Genomic DNA, 24,452 nt, shown 5'->3' with positions numbered 1-24,452 from the left:
TCGTTCCACTTTCTATTCGAAAAAGCAGACTAGTCCTATTGACCGAGCAGATCATATTGGTTCATCATTGAGGCAGACTAATTTTTCGAGTATGATCGCCTCGTATGCTTTCTTGCTCAGACTAGCGAACGAACTGCTTGCTAGAGATGCTTGCTTTCGTAATGGCGCTTACCTCCGAGAAGATTAAATAGCTCCCACTACTGGCGGCTTTATACACTTCGAGGTGCCCATCGAGTGCCTCAACGGTGGCACGGCACAGGGCGAATCCTTGAAAGGACTGAGCTCTCGTTAGTTTGCTTTTCGGAGAGAGAGATGAGTGAGGTATTCTCGGTACAGGGGTGTACTGGTGTAGAGCCCCATGTTGGACACGTGACTTGAGGTAACTCGAGCATCGAGCTTCAAGTTCAGGGAAACAGGGGCTCTAGGAGCCCGACGGATCGTGTCCATCGAATCGATCTCTTGTCGCTAGAGCGCGACCAAAAGACACACCAGCAGGATAGCTCTTGCCAGCGATATGCACCAACTATATAGGAGTTTGGTTCGATGTTCGTGAATACCAGACCCTAAACTAACGACATACACTGCCCCTTACTGGCGACAGAGGGTCCATCATGCTTGCCTATATATCTACCTATTTACAGCCCGACTTCTCAACATAGCCACTGCTAGAAGTAGATAACAGAAAAATAATTGGGAATTGCCGGTACATATACTAACACATGTCTTGTTGGTTTAGCCTTTTGTTCTATTCGCTTGCTACTTTACTTCTTGTTATAGCTGGCAATAAATGTAGGAATATTCAAGTGGTCGCTACATTTCGCGGTTATACATTTCCATGATGAATTCATCTGTTTGTTTTGTCTACCTCTGCTAAGCTAACCTCTGCTGTTGTCTACCTCTGCTAATGTCGTCATCTCGAATAAGATAACTCATTACACAGCTCGACAGACAACGGAAAGTGCCTCAAGAGACTCAGGCTCCCCATGTTAAATGCATACAGGTACACAATGCGGCCTTACGCAATTACTATACATATAGACTAAGACTGCACCGGAGACACCGCACTCCTTGCCGTTGCTGTTATGTTAATTGAACCAGACGACGACCGGTGACTACTTCCACCAGCAAACTAGATAAAGTAAATGGGACAGGGTGTACTATCACTGTGTGTTGAATCTCAGCGGGATACGATGCACACAAGTTCATTTCGCCAGTGTTCACTCGGGGAACTTTAGAAAAACATTTAGAACTAGAGTATGCAAAGTTCCTCGCGATGACTGAGCTGTTACCCTGCGATTACGATTTCTAGAGATGAAGAAGGAAGGTTATTTTATTATGTGCTATCGAGCTCAGTTTACAATCTTAGTTATCTGGAAAAGATACATGCCCTTAGAAATGCAAGCTCACGAAGGTTAGCCCGAAGAAAATTTCTCTTCAAACACCTCATTCACACCTTCATTCAAACACCTCTAAACGTTGGAAACATTCATACATTTAAATTATTCGAAAAACAGGTAGAAATATAAAGGAATAACACGTTCAGTGGTTGATATCAACAGTATAACTATTCTGTCTAACTTCAAGACTTAGTTTATCTGTGTGTGGCTCTGTTGTGAATGTATTCGCGTTTGCAGTGAGTATGTAAGCTACTTAGGACAACAACCAGCAAAGGGGATTTGTTATACGGGTTGCCGGAAGGAGGTTGAGGGTGAGATCTGTTGCGGAGCTGGCCAGCAGCACGGTTGGTCATATATCGATCTTAGGACGTCTCTGCAGAGAGAATAACTAGATCGATCCTAAGGCAACCGCCCCGTCCTCTCTCCTGTCTTTCTTCGGCTTTGCCCCTCTATCCGCACACAGACGCGCAGACCCCCATCGAACGGCGTCATACCGCATTCTGACTGAAGAATAAGGAACGAACGGCAACAACGCGTCGAGCTGCAGCTGGACGTCTCTGTTACCCGCAAAATGGCGAGCTGAGCTGCGACTAGCAATAGCGGACTTTTGCTTCGAGATGCTCGACCGCGTCGAGTGTTTTTCATTCTATATTCGCCTGCTTCGTTGTAGCTATGTGTACCCTGTACTGGTGCAGCAGTCGCTGCTCAAGGTCTAGTAACGGCCCAGTGATTCTTGTATCTAATGCTGGGAGACTGTTCCCGCTAAAGCTACAGATCACGCCTTCATGTAGTCGAGGGCAACACAATTAGAATGGATGCAGTCGCCGTATGGCATTGTACCTGTTACCTTGCCACTGCCCCTGTATCGAGATAGCTTGGCCTGTGTGGCGGCGACAGTGGATCACCGCCAATCTATAGGGAAAGGCAGTCCGGAGAGACAAACAATGGAGCTCACTATTCTCCAATATTTCTCGGCGCCTTCCTACTGCGCTTGGGCATGGCTCAAGTAGTGGGACGGATAGTAAGTAGACTACTTATATATGTATACAAAGCTACTTGAGGTGCATAAGGATTACCTCCGGGAGCCTAGCATGCTTGTGAACCTTTCTGTAATCAAATAGGCCGTCTATCTGAGGCGCGCTGCTTGAATGGATCCCTCATACAAGGTTATACAATTGCTTACGACGATTGTATCCATTTACGCTATAATGATCCTGTACTATAGAGCAGGCGTGTCATATACTGCTCTGGTACTAGACTTATCCATCGTGTGCCTATAGCGATTATAGGACATCAAACCGGCAATAGGCCAGTATGAAAGCAAATAAAAGTGCAATTTGAATGCGCCCGCATCGCAGAGTTTCGTGTCAATGCGTTGGCCATTGGAATAATCTTTGCGTAACGATACAGTCAAAGACACTAGCGTTATTGCTATTAAATGGTTGTCATATTATTGTTAAATATACTTTTTAGATACACGAACGACCAGACGTCGCCTTTAATCATCCGGTTACGTTGATAAGAGCTCATTGAAGCCTCTAGTGGAGATGAATTGTCCTCTGAAAACGCCCCGACTGAACTACGTTCACTAGTGTTATAAGCTGATTATGTGCTTTGCTAGCAATTGTATTGCTATTACCGTTCTGATTACCCGCTGGCCCTCCGTAAGATGTCGAAAAAACTTTTACAATTGCTTAAAATTTACCTTTTTGCCAGTGGACATTTGATGGTAATCTATGAATTTATTCACTGCCATATATCTGCAAGCAGATACACCTAATTAGCTGGTCCTCAGCAATGCGTAAACTCTGTCTACATACACAGGTAAAGACAAGTATATACAGATACATAGAATGGGCAAGCAACGAACTGAGCTCGTCTTCTACCAATTCGTGAACACAAGGGATGAGTCAGATGGGGGTTTAGGGGCCTCAAGAGGCTCTGTGGACTTTTCGAAACGACGTGCACCTAGCCCCTATGGACTTAGTGGTACTGATGGTGGCAAAGCGAATGGAGTAGCTTCAAGTTGAGCGAATGAAGATTCGTTTTCATCCCAATAATTAAAAGTAAACTCCTCTTGCTAACTCCCGCGTTATTCGATTAGCTATCTACTTGCCTCGAATTGACGACCGAATTCTCAAAGATAGCGGGTAGGCCATCCAGGAAAAAGGCTGGAGTCGCCAAACTGATCGGATGTGGACAGCATGTATCCTTCGAACGTCTATATCTGGCTAAACAGGTAGATTCCAACGAAGTGACTAAGGAACTCTGTGTCTGAAAGCAAATCAATGAGCATAAACGATTGGAATCAAACTTATTTAAGCGACCCTGAACGAGTCGATACCCAATGGACCAACAAATGGTCGTGCCCATAATTAAGCTTTGAGAAGCTACGTTTACAATTAGTGTTATCATAACAATGACTTTCTTTAATGCCTATGCAAACGCTTCTATACGATTATGAAAGTACTGGCAAAATTAGATTCGACAAATTGTCGTTGAGACCTGTTTTAGTGTAACGACACTTTTACAGTCATTCTCTTCCGGCGGCGATAGTTTGTCAGATAAAAGAAAAAAAGGACTGCCAGTGTCAAGCCGAAGCAAACAACAAAAATTGGTTCTTACATTGTAAACCCAACCTCGAAACGTGTGGGAAGAATGTTTTTCTTTGATGAGTGGTCTTTCACCACCGACATAAAAGTAAACCGTAAAAACTATCGTTGGTTTTCTCATAGTCCCGACCACGTGCCTATTATAGGTAAAAGTTCATTTTCGACTAATGTTCATTCATCACTCACTTTAAGTGCGGTGTTCAATAAAGGAGACGTCCTATCGCCATATTTCTTCGAGATTAAGCGTACCCTTAATAAAATTCATCTACATAGTCACAAACTGCTGTGCGACCGTGACTAGCTGACGTGTCTGAAGGAAGACAATATGTCTTGGAACAAGACGACACACCAGCCCATACAAGCCGATTAGTACAAAGATGTTTACTTAAGATTCAACCATATTTTGGGAACAACACATATTGTCGACGAACAGCTCATATTTTAACCCATTGCATTATTATGTAATTGAGCGTTATTGAGGGAGAGCCTAACAAGCCTCGACGGAAAAACATGGAGTAGTTTACTCGTGTTACGAAGAAGACGTTCATAAAGGAAACGTTTGAAACAGGCCTGTAAGTGGTTTACAATTCGAGAGAAACGGTGGTTATACTGAATAAACATGACCATCAAAAATGACTGTTCTGGCACGTGAAAAAAAAACTTGTGGAAGTGCTTGCTTTGAGTTAAGTAGAGTGTTCTCTCTCTCTCTCTCTCTCTCTATATATATATATATATATATATATATATATATATATATATGTATATATATATGAAGAGAAAGAGAGAATGGGGCCATACAAGGCGAATAAGACTGCGGAGCTGAGTTGGGGTGAAGCATGGAAATGCTGGAGACCTATTTTTGTGATGGTGACGGTAAACGCCGCCACTCAGTCTGGTTGCTCAGTTAGCTAAAGACCGAGAGAATGTGCTCGGCACGAACACTGAACGGGGTTTGGAGGAAAAAGCGCGCTTGGCTTGGGGCAGCAGGTAGCCTGGCTTTCCGGTGGCTACTTCGCTATTACCGTTAGTATATGGTTCGTGTTGCTGCCTTGCCATCGCCGCCGCCACCCAGTAGTACTTCTCCTACTTTCAAGGAAGGTAGACGGTTTTGTAGGAAACGGGGGAGGGGGCAGGCTATGTCCGTCTTCCCGTGTATGTATGTGTGTGACTAAAGGAAAAGAAGAGTAGGGGCGTTGTTGGCAGGCAACGTCTACGAGGGGACGCACAGCGCGAGACGCGCGCCACTGCTGCTGCGGTATTTGTGGCGGTCGCAAGAGCAGTTAATTCAATCACGTTGTAATCCAATTTGGGCCAATCCACTACCACAACTACCGCAGCTAGTAAGGCTACTGCGGCAATCACCGTGTCTGCAGCATCCTTCTCTGTATTAGAGGTGGTCCCCTCACGAGTCGCTAGAGCAGACCGAATCCTCTCCGCCCGTCAGTCCAATCGAAGGGCAACCAAAGCGTTCCTCCACACGTCCTTTTGCTAGCGAAGCAGACCTTCCTTGGCTTTTACTTCGTTTCCCTTTTGTGTGTACAGCTCCGCACGACTGTCTTCACGGGCAGCGCACGTCGTCCAAAACTAATCGGCTTCGATAACTGCATAACATAGTCTAGTTCCAGTGATCGGTGGTATGATCTCAGCAAAAAGAAAAATGATACAGCATCGAGATTTCCTTAGAAAAACTTCGTTTAAACTTTGCTGTCATAGATTTTTCGAGCATTACCCATGTTTCTTCATGAACAAGCCAAACATGTTTACCGATCATTGTATTCAAAGAAGCTTTTGGTATATGGAGCTTTTGTCTACGAGCAGAACAGTGTTATGTCTGAAATTCGAAAACCGACGCAGCGAAATAGCTATTTTTTTCGACTTTATTATTTGTACTGGCTAGACAAAGTAGCACATGATCCGCGTGCTGAAGATACGCATGGTTATCGTGCAGTCTTTTTGGCGTGTATTTATATTCTCAAAAATTCAAATAATAACCGAGTCGTTTTGTATAGTGAGTGGAACAATCTGCCAAACTACAAGCTACTAATGTTTCTCCCGTTGCCAAACGTACGGAAATCGGCCGGGCTTGAGAAGCCACTGAAACTAGGCCCATTTATTCAAACGGCTGACTCGATAGTGTTTTTGTAATTAGATCGCATAAAGAACAGTTGCAGGCTAGCTTTAGCTCAAACTAGCGTCCACGCATCCACGTATGAATTCGCTACGTTTAGAAGATTTGGTACTCTATTTTCTTTGCTGCACTCGGCCTTTATTCTCCCTTTGCCATTTTGTTGTGGCCAACAACTGGGCAAATTGCAAAGTTAGCTCTTAACCGTCTAAGGGTCCTTCCGCCTGTTTTGTTGTACAATATGCTTGTGTGTAGGACGGTGGTTGAGTTAGCCAATAGAAGGATATAGTCTTACGGGCACCGACCGCGTGCTCTGGGACACGTTTCTCCGTACGCAGTTCGCTATGTGCTTCCCATGTGGGCAGCTCAGACCAGCTGTAACCGTTGCGATGATGGCCGCTGGCGGCGCCGGCGCGTTCGACGTATAAACCCAACGAATCGCACAGTTACTATACTGGTGGTGGTGCTACGAGTACTTGTCTTTACGAGCGTTGCACCTTCTATAAGCCCACCCCTTTTTCTCCCCGGAGTTTCAATGACGGTCATATGGGGTTCTCCAACGTGCCTCTAAACGAAACCCACATGTGAACTCTGCCAGCATGGGATGTTCCGTGTCGTAAAATGCAGGCTTCTCGTTCACTCCAACTAGATATAGCCTTAAGCTTGAACTGCGCTACGATGGAGCAACTGGCCTACAATCTCGAGACCGCTAAAACTTAAGTGGACTAACACGCTAAAAGAGAGATTGACGTGAAGATTTCGACATCATTATTTACACCTAACTCAATTAATAATTACTTACAACAGTATTACAGTGAAAACAAAGGAACTTTTTTGTAACGATCGATGCGCTGGCTTCATTTGTAATATGGAGGCATTCCCATCACCGAAACATGACCATGCGTAGGACTAGATCTTAATAGATAAATAAAGTGCGATGATCTCTATAGTTCCATGCCTCACAGATTTTACAGACGTAATTTAACGACCCAACATTAGCTAGAGAGAACGCAATTAAATCAGTAATCATTTACATTTGACGACAATGGTCACTGCTGTCTGACGATTCCGGAATTTCTAAGATTAAGTATTTTACAGGCAATCCAAGCTATTTTTTCAGTGTGTCAACCCCTCCAAACTGATGCCTTTAATATTCCGAAAAAAATATATATTTATCTTAAACTATGATATACGCTTAAGGGTTGCTGTGGAAGTTGATGGAGATACATGTCAGTCTTTCAACGACGCCTAGAACACGCTGTTTTCAGCCACATCACAAAATATTCTCTCGAACTTCCTACTCCGTTGCTTTAACTTTCTGAATGGGTGCCTATGTTTCGTGTTGGAGGCTGAATAACTGAATGACAGAGGCTGAAAGACCAATGAATGAAAATATTGCAAAGCAGATGAAAAACAAAAGGTTCTGTCGATGGTTTCGTGTCATTTTATGAGAAACGTGTGCGGCATATCCGTAAACACGAAGAGACTCCCTCTGGTAAAACGGGTCTGTCTGTTCCCTTGAAGCTCGTCGGTTTCCGCCGATCCAGTCCTCTGCAGTTCCCTCGTCGGGTTGTAATAACGAACGACCATCCCCATTTCGTTTGCCACATAAAGGAACGTGAGGTCGTTACCAAGCCAGTGAAGCTAAGCAAGGTAGGAATTGAAAACAACTACAGGGTTCTTTCCTCATACCTATACCGATTTCTTCTGCTTTGTGTTTACAAGACCTCCACTATGTTAGCTGTAAGGAACCTGCCCTTTCCTGTACACCAGGATAATAAACGGGATCGATATTGATCTTTGATTATGCAGATGTGTTATGGAAAAAGCTGAATCATCAAAGTTTAGGCGAAGGAGGCCAATCATTTTCCGGATGTATTTCCCTTTTGGGATTATGATGTTCTAACAACTCCAGAGAAGCGCACAGAAGCACGATCGTAAAAAGAGCTGTTCCTAATAGCAGTCAATTTATTCGCGTGCCGAGCTATTGTGCGTGATTGCTTCATCCATCCACGTTATGTACCGTTCGATATGGGTAAATGCGAGCAATTATTGCTAAAGCAAATAATCTTCTCGTTCTTAACAACGAAGCAGTTTCTTTTGCTGCACATGGAGTCTAGTTTTCTCCTTTTGAAAATTCCGCCTAAAACCTATTAGTAGCTTCTAAGCTGATACACACCACGCGCTATTCACACGCCACGCACCATGCCCTGCGCTGGCCCTCGCTCTTTAGCCGCTACTGAGAGATTGGCTATTAGCTGTACGGAGCTTCGCCCCGAGTGAAGCGGCTAATAAATAAGGAAAATAATTTGTATCGTAATGAGGTGGCCTGTTCTCTCTTCCTATCACTTTCCCCAGAACTCTTCTCTGCTGCTGCCCCCCATCCGGGTGATGGCCGCTCGCACTCTTCAGACTTAGGTTAAAGTGAAGAGTGTTCGTTTGCCATCTGCCTGCTGGCCAGCAACCAAGATCCGGGACTAAGGGGAGCGGGTTTTTCCTTTCCCTTGGGATATCATGCTAGCATAGTGCCCTATCCTCGTCTTCAGTCTCCCCCAAGAACAAAGTGGGAACTGAACCAGCTGAGCCTTCTTTTCACCCCCCGTGGTCCGCTCTCTGGTAAGCTTGTACCCCACGTAAGTCTGCTACTGCTCAACCAATAATTCGCCTCTATCGGAATGCCTGGCTGTGGGCATCTGTGCTTGTGTCTCTGAGGTGAGTGCTGAGGCATTCTATGCGACTGTAGATGATGGGAAAACTAGGACGGTCTAGGATTGCTGAGTGGTAACGGGGAAGAAGATGCGCGCCACTAGGAAAACTTAGCTGGCTGAATAGTCTCAGCAGCGCGAGCGGGGGTGCATATTTCTTGTGTACATAACGCCCAACCAAGCGAGTGAAGTGGAAGGCAAAAGGGGGCATCACCTAAACCCCGCCGAGAACTAGGTACTCGCGTCGGACGAGGCGAGAACACCTGACCCCGGCACAGTCGTCTCCCTCAGCAGACTCCACGGCTGCTTTTGTAGGCCTCACCACAGACATTATTATACCCAGGTCGTACTTCAGGACATTACTGCCACCACTTTTAGGCAAGTAACATCGGTCTAGGATAGCACAGATGTACATACATATAGGTCTGGGTGTATTATATATATATGCGATACGATGAACAATGCTGGCAGCTTGGAAGGGCGATATTTAGTATGTAAGTTCAAGCACACTTATCCCAAGCAACCATGCGATAAGCTATATCTACACGCGATCTATATATGATATGCGATCCCGACGTGCAGTTTTACAGTAGCAATGTAAGCTTTGGTCGTCGGTAGTACAAATGGAAAGCCAAGAAATGTTAATAGGGCAAACTTTTCTGCGAGAATTGCCTACTCTTGATTATTGCTCCGTAACCTAGGCTATGGGTTTCTATTCACTTGGCGTACGCAAATGATTTTGATGAAACAGTATTCCCAAAAAGACAATATTACGGTTACCGTTGCTATTTTGCTTACCTTTTACCAACCTGCTGGCAGTGTCTGTTTGTCTACTGCCTTTCCGTATGGGAGAAGTGGGGTGATGGCAAAATGTTGAAAAGTTGTGAGACTGTGTCGGCTTAGCTCGCTGAATTATTTATTTGATCTAATTAAATCGGCGAGGGAAACAAGTGAGATCTTTGACTCCGTTTGGAATAGTGCCGTAATGGGCATCGTTCGTTACTGTGTTTTAAGTCTATCCCTTGATGAAACTTAAAAGGCATTGAAGACTATTAATGAGCGTAGAGCTGGGTAATGCACAAAGGACTATTTATTTTAGTAAGAGTTGTTCTCAACGATGGCGTTGCTTAGTTGGATGGTGAAGAAATCAGCTACTTCACAGTGTCTACACCTTAAACGTTTGATCCATACGTATTATGCCTAAGTAGATTATTTATTTCAAGACATTTAATTTAAACAAAAGGTTTGCTTTTGATGACGAACCGATGATGAAATTGATGACGCACTCAAGGCGCCGCGACACAATACGACCCTGTAGAGCCTATGTACAAAGTTTAATTAAATTGATTGCCATATTGGAGGTTTGTCAAGGTCTTTATCACGTACTATGAGAGTGTGAGCTAGTTTCGGCTTTGGCAGCTCGCTCTTTATTTACCAACCATGCACAAACTTATTCCATGTTTTAATTGTTAGATTATCCGCACAGTCTTTTCGTCACTTCTAATATAATGCAACAATAAAAATAGCATAGCACAAAAGCAAATTGATTTTTGTTTGTTTCCCGTGCCCACCAGTGGTGAGCTGGAGAGGCTGGGGAGAGTCGACACCCTGAATTCACTGCGTGCCGCATCTCCCGGCCGGATGACGCGCAGCCGGCGGCGCTTTGGCAGCGGCGACGCGTTAGCGGGCGCGGCCGAGTTGTCCTGAGGTCTGCCCTGAGCAAGTCCAGTTCCGGGGCACGGGGCAGGGCCTGGGCCTCATACCTGGCCAGTCTGCAATGCTGCAGAGCAGGAGGGATATAAGCTTCAGAGATGCTTGCTCGCTTGCTCAATTCGCTCTCCCCGCGACGGGAAACCGAGAGCACTGTGTAGTGGTGTGAATTCAGGGTGAGGCTGCCTCAGCCTCCTCTCGGGAGGAGCTGAGCGCACAAGCATCGCAAGCAAGCATCTGAAAGCCCTATGTTCACTCCTTTCTTGCAGACGAAACGACGCCTACTCGTGTCCAGTTGACTTCAGCCCGCTGTCACAACAACAAATCCGGTCGGAAACGAGTCGCCGACCTGTGAAACTGTCTACCACGCAGACAGCAACGACGTCAACAACAACACCTGAAACAGTCGCAGCCTCAAATCATTTTCACAATGCCGGTACCCGCTATTCCCATACCGGTGCTAAACACCGACACTGCCACATTATGGAACCGCTTCATGGAGAAAGCCGAAGATCCGGTCAAGCAGAAGAAGCTCATTCTCATCATTGTCTGTATCGCCCTGCTGCTCGACAACATGCTGTACATGGTGATTGTACCGATTATACCACAATACCTTCGAGATATCAATTCCTGGAAAACGCACCAGGAAGGCGGCAACATGAGCGTGGTGACCGTCAACACAACAGGACGTATGGAGCGCATCTGGACCCGAGTCGGTGGACGAGTAGTATACGAGGGTGAAGAAAGCGCTGTCGGGGTGTTATTTGCCTCAAAGGCAATGGTACAACTGCTCATCAACCCGTTCTCAGGGGCCGTTATAGATCGCATCGGTTACGATCTTCCGATGATGTTTGGATTGACGATAATGTTTCTTTCAACGGCGATATTCGCTTGTGGTCAGTCATACGGTGTGCTGTTCTTTGCGCGCTCCTTGCAAGGTGTTGGATCGGCGTTTGCCGACACGGGCGGCCTGGCCATGATCGCCGATCGTTTCACAGAGGAGGCAGAACGGTCACGAGCGCTTGGTATAGCACTGGCGTTTATATCGTTCGGGTGTCTCGTTGCACCGCCTTTTGGAGGGCTTTTATTCGAGTTTGCGGGAAAGGAGGTACCTTTCATTATCTTGTCACTTGTCTGCCTCTTCGATGGTATTCTTCTCCTGTTCGTGATGCGTCCTGTGAAGCAGCAAATGAAAGATATGGGCATGGAGCGACCGAAGGGTACACCCATCCACGTACTTTTGATGGACCCATTCATCGCTGTCTGTGCCGGCGCACTCATGATGTCCAACGTATCCCTGGCCTTCCTTGAGCCCACTATCGCCATCTGGATGAAGGATAACCTGCACACAGAAGACTGGCAGATCGGCTTGATTTGGTTGCCAGCCTTCATCCCACATGTTCTAGGTGTCTATATCACTGTGATTGCTGCCGAACGCTATCCGCAGTACCAATGGATGATGGCTGCGTTTGGTCTGGCGCTCGAAGGCCTCAGCAGTTTCGTCGTTCCGTTTGCGCAATCGTATTGGTTCCTGTTTTTCCCACTGAGCGGAATCTGCTTTGGTATAGCCATGGTTGATACATCTCTATTGCCGACACTCGGCTTCCTCGTCGACTACCGCTACGTGTCAGTGTACGGCTCGATCTACGCAATTGCCGATATCTCGTATTCGATGGCCTATGCAATCGGTCCCGTGATTGCTGGCGGCATCGTCGAGTCAATTGGTTTCACACCTCTCAATATCTTCATTGCCATTACCAATCTCGCATATGTGCCACTACTCTGGCGACTTAAGAACGTCTATAATACCAAGGAGGGTGAGAATATGGCGATGACTGAGGTTCCCGGTGGAAAACGTCAACATAATTATCGGGCGTGTGAAGGTGTCGACAATCATCACCAACTCGGACAAGACAAGCTGCAACAGAACACATCTTTTGGGATTGAAGAGACAAGGCAGCAAGCAGCTCTTCCGGCCGCTCCACCCCAACAGGCTGTTCCCACTTGGGAAGACGATCCTTGGGGTGACGCTAAAAACAGGACGACTATTCGAGTCAAAGGACCTGGCTTTAATTTCGACTCAGACTAAAAGGAACGATACTTGATCTTCATAGCATACCTAAAAAGCAAAAATAAACAGAAATATATTCAGCACACTATACAATACTTATATTCAGTCTATGGTGAAGACACATAAAGCTTAAGGGGCAATTGTACCTCTACATGAGCCCATGTATGAATGAAGAAGCAGGATGGGTAAGTTGAAGGGAAGTGCGTCGATGAATCGATTAAGTAATACTTAAACGTGTTGTCGCTTGTACAGTTCACTAACAATGACAAAAAAAAAAAGAAAGCAAAGCTTGTTTTGCTATCCAAAACGAGAAAGTAACGAATTGTAGTGACAGAAGTAAACAGCAAAAGGCGATGAAGCCCAGTTCGATAACACCATAGAGCAGATAGCCACCGAACTACCTCTAGCTCTCATTGAAAGCCTTGATACCTTCCTTTCCTCATCTACACATTGTACACATGTAAGACAGAGTATCGATATCTATTAGCGGACAATCATTGGTGTTTCCATTCGTAGCCCCACGAATTGCGAAGACAATCAAAAGGTTCAATGCAATAAATGATCAAGTCATGATCATTAAGACACCTTTATCCGTCCTCACGTTTTTCACATTAGACTGATCCACTGACCAAATCCAATATCACACACTTTTGAACGACCAGCAGTATCTGCGCCTGGCATAACACGAGAGCCGACGAGACTTAGCTAACCAGATCTCTAAAACCAAACAATGCCCCTACCACCGTCAGAGATGGATGTGAAATTCTAACAGTCCTACAGCATTGAGCTTAATTACACACAGCCATTACTAGTATGAGATACAATTTAAATATGACCATATTATTATATATTGCCATTAATATTACTGTGTAACTACGATGGACAGATTTACGTGTCCACGAGCAGCCTCTAGGCGACAGGGTGGTCGCATAGGTACGAATGTAATAGAGCTATTTAGACAACGAGGTAAGAGCGGTGTCAATCAGCATGAACTAACAGAACTAGCACTAATAATCTATAAACGTGTGATCATGTATATTGGTCTTCTCTGTGTCTGAGCGACGTAAATAAATATCCTATGATACTGATAGCGGTGTAGTTGTGGCAATGATTATAAAAATATGATGCGCGATGAAGATTATTAATGCTAGAAAATTACACCGATGGTGCATTTAGTTAGTTCTTACTCGTACAATTCTGACATATCTCTGAGCTCGTTATACGGCACGAAGAATCTAGTGTAGCCAGTTGGTGACTTCGTCAATGATTTCCCCACAATTGATTGATACAATCAATGCAATCTATGATCTAAGATTACACACGTTGAGCGTTTAAAGGATTGCCCCCCTGCTGCTCGACTTGTACAATGTTCCTGAGCGCCGCTTTAGAGAGTCTTCTCGCATTAGTTACTGCGTAGCTTCTTACCTAAGCAGTATCGACTTCCTGAAACAACTACAAGAACATCGAATCGAAACTTCAGTGGCAGATGAGCGAGGAAGCTATGATGAAGAGCTGAATGAACGGGTGTGTGCACGAAAGCAAAGATTGATAAAAGTTAGATTACTATTATGCCATAAGCCGCGAATGAGCTAAATGTTTCAGGCTTGCCCTGCATTCGGTGCTTCCTGTGCACGTGAATTCGCGTTGAGTAACGATAGAAGTTTGTAAACAAAACTTGAACCGTTTTTTTGGCTAAGGAGGCACACAGTTAACAGTCTAAAGAAACACTGTCGCCGATACCGAACACGACAGAAGCTGAATCTCGTTCCGCAAAATCTAGTAGTGACAGATGCATATGGCAGCCTGTGTGCAGATCTACTATGTTATTCTAAATACGTACACCAGACCGAATCCAAGATAGCCATCTGGCGCCTATACTTGCATGCTAGTACGCGAACTCTGTAAGCGTGCGAACTAAAAATGTGCAGGCAATTGCTAGGGTACTTAACGCGCCTGGGAAGTATGTTGTGTCGGAGAAATCTGTAAATACATTATACATATATGGAATGGACGAAGCGACTTCTCTCCAATATATATATATATATATAAAATTCACGTTATATCTGTGCCGTGTTTAGCCGACGCCTGCGACAATGGGCCTTCTTGTTGCTACATGCTTTTTTTATATTGATAAATAAGTAAGGAGAAAAGTACGCGATGTATTATTAATTAATTATGTACGCACCATATGTCAATATTTCATTATATAATAAAACCTCCAAGGGACGCCCATGGATAGGCAATGACATAAGGAACCCTACAATACTCATGGTGGTAACCATAGCCTCTTCACTTCCACACAACAGTAACAATATTATCAAACTACCTATATACCCAGAAACGTCAAAACCTGGGAATAATAACCCAGCCTGCTACTGTATTAGTGTTATCCAATTGCGATGATAAAATGTTACGTACATGAAGTTTTTGCGGATTCAGGTGGTAAAGCACATGAGTGAGATTAGGAGTGAGACGAATGTACGTGTGGGAAATTAAATGAAGGGTTTCTCTATGAAAGATGATCATGCGAAGTTGATAGCCTTCGCCATGAATCGATGATGAACCAAGATAAATGGGCTAATGAATAACGTTACGAAGGGTGTATTGAATAAATTTAGATCTTACTTCAGAGTTAATCAGCGTTCTTCATCAAGGCCTTGGAATGGCATCATGCGGGTCATGAAGGGTTTGCGAAGGTTCTATGTGTTGGATTAGACAACAAGTAGTCGGACGTAAAGCACACTGAGGCGGCCATATACAGAAAAATAAACAGCGAAAAAGCCGAAAGAAAGGCCAAGCAAAAAAAAAAAAATAAAAAAAAAAACAAATGGAATAGAAATCGCCGGCTCCGATGCTGTTTCCGTTATGAGAAAGGCTCGTAGAGGGATCTGTACTATGTTGTGAATAAAGAAACAGTAAAGTATTTTGAAAGAAAGGACTACAACATAAAAGCTAGCATACGAACTTGACCTCATCTAAATGTGCGATAATCTTACTTGGATATTGAGAATATTAGCACGATTTCCTCAGTTTCTTACTTTTTAAGAAGCAATTTAATAGACCGATCTAACGCTGTGATTATAGCCTGCGGATGTCATTAACGGTGGCGAAGTGACTACTTCATCACAGAACCGACTATTGATGATTAACTGCTACGGACAATTAATATACGAATCAGTCAAATTTAAATGCAACCTATGTCCCAGGAGAAGGTTTTCCGCTGATAATTTATATCAAGCTATGCTTGATGTCTTGCGCAGATAGCTTTCAAGCGAGGGGGAGAAAATGGACGCCCCCAAATAATCGAACAGAAACGACGAAACAGAGCGGTATTATTTGGAAGGAGATTTTCAGTTAATTACAGTCACGGAAGGACCGTGGCTGCAACTGACTGGAAGCAAGCGGTTAGCAATTGTGGAAGAGATATCCAGGCGGCGTATTGCGACCACAACAACAGATGGTAAAGGACAATGTTTTTAGGAACACACACTTACCGTCTTAGACGTAGTAGCAGAAAATAATGATACTATTACTACAGTAATACACTAGAAACATACGAAGAGAACATGGACATTTCTATGGTACAAAAAGCAAACTGGCTCCAAATCCGCAACAGTTCCTCATAGATGGATTACGTCAATTTGACCTTGAACAAACGGTCAAGACATTGTGTCCGGCCTTGTCGCGTCTGACTAAACGATATGGAGCGCTGACAATTATAAGAAATCATTGTAGAGTGTATTTGAGAATATGCGTATTTAAATTCTACTGAAATGACGACATGAATAAGTCTGGACTCGTACGTGTACCACTATCCAATGATCGTAGGCGATACGACTCTCTTCCATGTTATCGATCATGTCACGCTCGTCACCGTTGAACATATTGGCTCTATATTTAAACCACCATGGGCATTTAGTTAATGAGCATTAGATCTTTGGAGCGGATCCGTGTTTATCGAAGACATATATGCTCCATAGATAGCAAGATTCGATCAGATGTTGATCAGATGGGGTAGTAGTATTTTAGCTAGTGAGTGACTGTATTTCATTGACCGACTTCATGCGTGCGTTTAATTCGGTGTGATAACAACAAGATATAGAAAAGCAGAATTATTGTTGAGGTCCTGCATTGCGCTGAACTACACGCCGCGCCGGCTGATATTGTTTCTTCTTCTCGTGTCTGTTTCTACTCGCTATTGGTATTATTATTGCTGTCTTTATAATAATTGTTATAAACGTTTTCCCCTTGGCGCAGCAACGATGAGAAACGATGAACATGAATAGCCCGCTGACTGAGATCCGAATTTTTTGCAGCTTTTGGCTGTAAAAGGGTAAAAAAAAATTTAGACGGAACTGATCCGATCGGATCGATGTAACGAGAGAGAAATGATTGTACCGTATGAGCAGCGAATGTGTCAAGTGCGAGCGAACGCGATGTTTGGTGCTCATTTAATTCAATAGGCAGAGGACAACTATAGCGCGAATAGAATAAAAATAACAACTCTATCAATAACAGTCATACCGATAACACTCAAAAAACAAGACTGCAGAAACAAACGCTCCGGTCGTACTAATAATACCGATCATGAAAAAGATGTAAAGCAACAAAAATTATCACTTGCCGCCTTCTCCTTACCCCCGACAGGGATGGATGCAGAAGCATTAGTTGAGAGAAATATTCTACCTAATTGAAGGTAGAAGATGAAAGAGGACGCTGACGACGACGAGAGAGGTGACACTGGGGTGTTGCGAACAGCAAACTGGAAGAGTTGAAGATAAGGGGTGAAAAGTGCCCCTATAAATATACGGCAATAAAAAATATACCTATAGGTAATATGTTCTACAGGAAATAAGGCGTACCCTTCGTCTCGAATCCAGCGATACTTAAACTATTATAAATCCAAAATTTCCAAACAATCGAACACGTGTCGCTCACTCACTAAAAATTATTTTACCTAGTGGTGCATTGTACTAGCATTTGTTGCTGATATTGATTAGATCGGCATAATAGGTTGGTAAAGCTCGCCTAAGAAGGATAGCAAAAGAAGGAATTACTATAGGGCAGCATTTAGAATCTTCCTCTAGCAATGAAACGTTTTCCCGAAAAACACAGACGTAACTATATTTAATGGCGAATGGTAAGGCAAAGCGCTCTAGAATAAATAATATGAGAAAATAATTAACCAATTAGGACAACAATGATGATGGTGGTGACAGTATTCACAAAAAAACATAAATAAAAATAAGAAAATTATCTAATCAGGAAAAGTTACTCTCAGGTGTGTTTTTTCGTTTACGCTAATACTAAACTCGCTCATGCTTGTAATTAAGAGCTTCTTTGTAAGCAATAGCGGAACGATTGTGCATAGTTGTTTTTGTTTAAAATTTGCATAAAAAGGAGAAAAATGTTTTTTTTTTTCTGTATTAGCCTCGAATGAATTAATCACTTAATCGTACTCGTTTCTACTTCGTGCCTTGGCTCGAACATATTGCTAGCATTTTCGCACTGGTGAAGCGTAGCATCTTTCGTGAACGCAAAGGGAGTCACTGATGAATAATTCTGATGAGTAGGCCCTTTGATTTCAAGAAGCTTATGCAATGATGAACACTAGCACTGAGGGAAGGAAAGGACATGAGCGTAAAAGGCGCTGAAAGGTCTTCAAAGAAACAGCGTTCTCAGGACAGCAGACAGCGAGGCAAGCGTCGCGACACGACGCCCTTTCGATTTGATGTCCTCTTTTAACGAGGTACGTGCTCAAGTGGTTCCTCCGTAAGGTGAAGAGGCCGAAGCCATGGCTAGCAGGAGGATAAAACAGGGAGTTGACAGGACAGCTACACCCATACGCTCGCTGAACTCAACACAAGTACGCGCCCTCGAGCCCCTAGAAGCAGCACTATATTGTCAAAATAATGATACAGCAGAAAATAATGCATTGTCTTCTATGGAAACAGAGAGCTAAAAAAATGCCACACAAAGAATGCACTGAACGCCTATTGGATTTGAAATAATTAGAATGCGTTTTCGCCATTGTACGAATGCAATAGAAGGCGAATGAAAATATCGTGCTGTAAATCCCTAATGAAATGAATTAGAGAAAATAGCAAGCGGTTCCTATCGCTTCGAGCGAGATGGCGATGGCCGTGTACATCAGGGGGAACTGAGGCCATACGGTGGCCATAGGTTCCAATTCCGCATAACACATTCGAAGGAATACCGCTCTAGTTCATCTACACAGATTACAATAAACTCTATCAATATTTATATCATAAATAGTAGTTTTTTCTTCCCTCTGATTACTTGGAAGCAAGCAGGCTATTTGGATAAAATTGAAAAAACACCGACGATCATAAAAATAAACTCCTAAGAAGTGTAGGTTAAGATGTGGCAACACGGTAGAGAGGGGTTTCGAGCTCAATCTGCTTTCTATGTTGTAACGTACCTGTTATTCGATAAACGTTTGCACAAGCGTACAATAGTAATTTAACCAATAGTGTCTAAATCAGTCAGCCGATTTTTCCAGATGGCGTAAGGGTGCAAGTGACGCATAATGTATAAACAGTCGTAACAGCCTCTGTGCAAACGATTTTTTTCTCGCCTCGAAATGTTAGATATTTTTACGGTCGGCCGTCTTTTCGTGTTACTAGCTGTTCGTAATGGTCCTTTGTCAATCGATGGACAAGTCGTTATACGCTGCTAGTTTTATAGGAAAAAGGAAATATTACTGTAGAAGATATTATTTAAATGAGTGAGCATATCCATATATGCAAAAGATTGAGGAGGTAAGAATCGTTACATAATGTGACACAGCAGATGAACTTAACGTGCGTCATTATGGGAGAGATAACACTCGTGCGTTCGTGACCTAAGTATAATGTTTGACTAAAACACACGGTCATTTTCGTGAAAACAAGAGCATATTTTTTATTTCCATCTTACATAGAACGTGATATAACTCACAGAGGTTCTCCTCCTTTAGCTATTACATTTCATTGTTCATAAGCGCTCACAAATCAAGAAAAAGTATCGTCACTTACCCTATTTTGAGTATTTGAGCATCGTTGTGTAAGTGCTGTTTCTATTCTGTAAGTTGAGTTCCGCCTCCGATTAAAAAACAAACGAGTGATGGGTGATGCGTCGAAGAAGTTTAGCAAACAGGCGCTTGCAGTGGGTTAACCGTCTTCATATATTAGCTACTCGATTATAGTCTACATCAGCGCCTTTGTCCTAATATGACAATCGTACGATATCGCGATCCCTGAAGTAAGCAGGACAAGGAGTGGTGTCCGAGAGCAACTACTGCACGCCTCATTGACAACGAAGAGTAGACATATTTGTGACAGTGGCAGTATATCGGTATGCGGGGGTTCTGATCAGTAGCATAGCAGTGGTCAAGCAACAGCCACAGAAATACGCGCTATACCAGCGATCTTCGTAGGCCATTGGAATGGACCTAATTCGGCCCCGGTCTTACTTCCACTGGTATTATCGGCTCCTCGATGCTACAACTACGACTACATCTCAGCCTTTCGGATCAATGTCCTCGTCGCCGTTGCCGACAGCCAAACCTCTGAGAGGTTCTGGCCCTATCAGATATTCGTGAAGCAAGTTGATTGCATGTCTATGGGTTAACGGCTGTCGAAAGTTGTCGCGCGGCTTTGAAGTGATCGGTACCGAGGGCCGATCGATCTGAAACATTAACGAACATAAAACTCAGCGTATCGTTCAGATCGTGGCGACAATAACAGACGGCTGGTGAAGCAACGCGGCGCTTCATCTGCGCTTCAACTGGTAAGAGCGATGATGAAGATATAGCGTCGGCGTCTATATAGTCTCGCACTTTGATCGCCCATGGTAAACTGAGACATTGCCCTTTTAAAAATATCAGTCACGCTGCTGTAATATCTTTATATGAGACCTCATAAAAAATACATCGGTTTGGGTTTTCGCAATATTCAGACACTCTGACCAAAGCAGAAGCTTGACGAATCCGAAACTCGAAAACAATGCAAGAACCATCTCTCTATATATCAGCGATATGTGGTAACACCACCCGTGTATATTGCATTGAGTATTCTTTATGTACATTCAACACTAGATAGTTTTGATCATAGCATAAATCGCCGTTTTAAGGTGACAGAAAACAGCAGGCCATCTTAGTTTTTGAGGAAGATGTTTGTTTACTATGCTCTATAGGTCCTGTCTAATCTATTTCGTCTGCGTCAAAGAGAGGTGCCATTACTAATCGTACCATAACCTGTGCGTATCTCGCAAAGGTCCTCACTGACCGAATCGAGTCTTTCGTGCATAACTGTTACAAACCTGCTGAACTCATGTGTGTACACAAATACATTACCCCTTTGCCGCTCATGGGTGGAAAAGCATATACTGTCAAAAGCAAGGACATTGACAGTAACTGCACAGCTTACCTCTAGTCTACAATCATTGTCGCCGGAGATGAACGCAATGAGATGATAATGCTATTCTTAATGATGAAAAACCGTATTGGATAAAGCGTTTCTGCTCGTCAGCTTGATTTTAGAACATTATTGATAACGGCTCTGACGGGTAACGATGAGTGACTGAATATTTAGTCAACTATTTCTAAGTTTGTTAGCGTACTCATGTGAAAAATCTAAGCGTTGCGCAGTACTTTCTGTATCTACTTACCTTAAGTTCTACGAGCGTCATTTGCTACTTACTTGTTTAATATCAACCTAGCCAATCTAGCAATAACAATTAAAGGCTACAAGAAAGTTCCATGCACTTTGCCAAGATGACCCTGGACACCCATTGTTCCGTTGCAACTATTCTTTCGTTCAGTTATTAATCCTATCTTTTCCTGCTAGCTCGCCTGTTCTTCTTCCAAGTGGACAACCTCATCAATCTGCTTAGGTTCGGACTTCCTACCTATGATCCGATCTGTTCGGTTTAAATATTGCTTGCAGAATTATTTTCATACGTATTGTATTTTCCGCTCAAGGGTATTATAGTATTATTATCGATTTTTTCCTGTTATTACATTTTTCCTACAATTTTGGGGAAAAATTGAGACGATTTTGTTCCTATAGCTGACTGATCATGTTCGTTAGAGTATATAGTCTCAACAGTAATAAACAGGTGTAGAACCGCGCCACTGATTTCTATAATAGAATTGTTCGCTTAGCTAAGTGCGTACTATGTGTAATTCTCGTTGCGTGTTTTACTGAAGTCTCGTATTAAAGACATCTGAAGTTAGTTTATTCACATCGCCTTCATATGTTTTCACAGTTGATACGAACCACTACGTATCCATTTGTGTGACTCCTTCTGCGCTACTGCATGTATTTTGTCGACGAGTTGGCAATACTTACGATTTAAGAATAAGCTCAATCTTCACACCTGCTTCTCCCCTCGCCCTTGTTCCGTTATAGCCGTTCATCTATTTCTCTAAGTCCCTTGTAGGAATACGCTGTTTCCTCCAGCCGCGGTACGCTTCGTACAAGGCACCTCTTTCCGACGTCCCCATTTTGCACAATCTGTAAAACATTAAGCGGTAAAAAAGGCGTTATCGCCAACCTCGTTTCAGAACGTTGCTCCGAAACGTTCTGGATGTAAAGGCCATCCTTAGGCTACGTCGTCCTACTTCGTGCCACCATTAGCTGATCAGTTCAAGTTGTACGGCTAACGGTCAGCAAGTAGAACAGCCTGGGCCAGGAGTAAAGCCGCGACAAAGATATAGCACAGAACAAACGAGCGGCAACGATAACGACAACAGCAATCATAACAACAACAGCTCCGTTGCGGTAGTCTCAAACGACAAAAAGAAATGCTATGAGGGCGACAAACGGGGCATAAGCCACACAGGCGTGGAAGCGGCCAAGGCGGAGCTTTCTCGGTCGAATAGGCGGGGCTTATATGAACAGGGCTCTAAGCTCCAAGTACGGCACGTGTAGTGAGTCGATGAAGTCGATGGCTGCCGCCGATGTGTGAGTGTGTATGTCTGCGCGTCAGACGGTTGATCCGCAGAGTTACTTCGTGTGCGGTAGGGCAGTGTAAGTGCAGGAAAGATGAGGCGACCAGGACAAACGGAGGCGGAAGAGGGACACCGGGCATTGGCTTCGTCAGAAGAGGGAAAGGGAAACCCACCGGCAGGAGAGAACGAACGAGACAGCGAAAATGAACCAACACGGAACATTGGGAGTGAACAACTGGAAGGTCGCTGTGCATCTCGATTCCCGCCTCTCCCACACTCATTCGCCTGTCCCAACATTCCCGTTGCATTGCCCCTGTCCGGCACTTCGATTGAGTAAACGTCCGAAGACCGCAGTTGTCGATGGAGTCGAGGGAGCCAGCCAATGTAGCCGTGGTGGGGAATGTATGAAGAATGGAACGGGGCAAGGGTATCGAACGGTGAACGACTATTCCCATTTTGGCCCCTTCACTTTGCCTTCTTCTTCAAAAGTTATTTCGTAGCAGAATGCGGACGCAGGTGTCGCTCCCTTTCTAGTTTTCGTCGTCGTCGTCGTCGTCGTCGTAGTCCACAATGGGAGTAGATGGATCATTTTAATCCTTTCTAAAAACACAAACTTCACGGATATGACACGACACGAAGGAGCCGACGACGCGTACAGCAGGTTGCTCAGGAAGTGCGGCCGTTGGTAGTGCGACTTTGAAGCAACGTTGACAATGACAACGGCGGCCGTTGATGACGGGTCTTATAGATGTGAAATATAAGGAAAAGAGAAGAGAAAAAAATAGAAAGGACGGGTTCTATTATTATTATTTGTTGCAGAACAGCAACTGGCTTGACGTCGACAACATACAAAAGGCCTACAGGGAATCATTAGCTAGATTAAGAAAAAAAAACCGAAAATGAAGATGAATAACACAACTGGGATTAATAACAAATATCTGAAATCGAGCCAATATATTTACAAAGACTAACCACTCAAGGCAGCCGATACACGATGCCTGAATATCGAGAAGAATAAAACAAAGACAAAGAGGGCCAGGAAAATGTTTTGGGAATTCCTACGATGGTTACTATAGGCGATCCGTCTTGCTATGATACCCATAAAATTCTCTTTTACTTTCACATTCAGTCCAAAGCCCAACATCTTTGTCAATTTTATGACTCGCACGAGTACGAATATGGCGCTTTCACCCATAAAGAACTTATGTGGGCGAAACAGAAGAATGAACCGCACTATATATATATATATATATATATATATATATATTATATTTGAAAACTATTGATCCATAAATATAGACTGACGTTTAGTTAGTTGAAGCCTGATTAATGAAAGCTGCGATGTATCAGCGTATGCTCCCTAACTTAAAAAATCGTTGGTCCATCAAAATTCCGGCATCGACATTTACGCATATCTTAACTATGCGATGCCAGATAAAAGCAGGCCTAATTGGGGTAATGAATACACTCCTATGCTTCTGTTTTCTCACAGAGATTTTCATTATCGAAACATAGTTGCACAAACGTTTACGGGACGCGTATCCTAACGCAGGCATTGACTTAGTTACCTACATGACTGAAATAAATTATTTCGTGTCGGGCGCTGACTGTAGCGCCGTGTCTGCACAGACGAATCATATGTTTGTTGGCAAGGGAAGCCGAACGCTAAACCTGTAGCATGAGTGGTCAGTTCCTTCCCACTAGCTCCTTAATTGGGGCTCGGTCCAATCATTTGGCAACTTAAAGATCGTTTATGGGGCTTCCCAATTGTTAACTTTCAACCAAATCGTTTAATGGTTTGACTCTCACCTCTTCCCAGAGCAATAGCTGAAACTTTTAATATGACGCTTGCTATGTTTGATTGCAGCATTGCCAAT

The 24,452-nt window shown here is 43.7% G+C and overlaps 2 protein-coding genes and 1 long non-coding RNA gene across 4 annotated transcripts in view; 2 read left to right on the top strand and 1 right to left on the bottom strand.

The window, feature by feature from the left end:
- Positions 1 to 24,452, top strand: part of LOC111267853 (choline O-acetyltransferase) — a 72,448-nt gene that overhangs the window by 8,463 nt on the left and 39,533 nt on the right. The gene's annotated exons all lie outside the window — the stretch shown is intronic.
- On the top strand, positions 9,914 to 17,894 carry LOC111267854 (vesicular acetylcholine transporter). Its single transcript, XM_022846413.2, has one exon. It carries the CDS (start codon positions 10,980 to 10,982, stop codon positions 12,636 to 12,638), a length of 1,659 nt encoding a protein of 552 aa, XP_022702148.1. The 5' UTR covers positions 9,914 to 10,979; the 3' UTR covers positions 12,639 to 17,894.
- Positions 19,525 to 24,452, bottom strand: part of LOC111267855 (uncharacterized) — a 49,167-nt gene continuing 44,239 nt past the window's right edge. For both annotated transcript variants that reach the window (XR_002684871.2, XR_002684870.2), the window contains exons 5-6: positions 21,974 to 23,316; positions 19,525 to 20,309 (exon numbers count right to left, since the gene is read on the bottom strand). This is a non-coding gene — a long non-coding RNA (uncharacterized LOC111267855). The remainder of the gene's footprint in view (positions 20,310 to 21,973; positions 23,317 to 24,452) is intronic.

This window comes from Varroa jacobsoni, unplaced genomic scaffold (assembly GCF_002532875.2).
Source record: "Varroa jacobsoni isolate VJ856 unplaced genomic scaffold, vjacob_1.0 scaffold_1230, whole genome shotgun sequence".
In the NCBI taxonomy this organism is placed as follows: Eukaryota; Metazoa; Arthropoda; class Arachnida; order Mesostigmata; family Varroidae; genus Varroa; species Varroa jacobsoni.
The sequence above is the reverse complement of the archived record's forward strand: the minus strand, read 5'-3'. Positions and strand labels throughout refer to the sequence as shown.

Bases quoted from the DNA above. Each gene is read 5' to 3' on its own strand.
- LOC111267854 (XM_022846413.2), top strand. From the start codon at position 10,980: ATGCCGGTACCCGCTATTCCCATACCGGTGCTAAACACCGACACTGCC.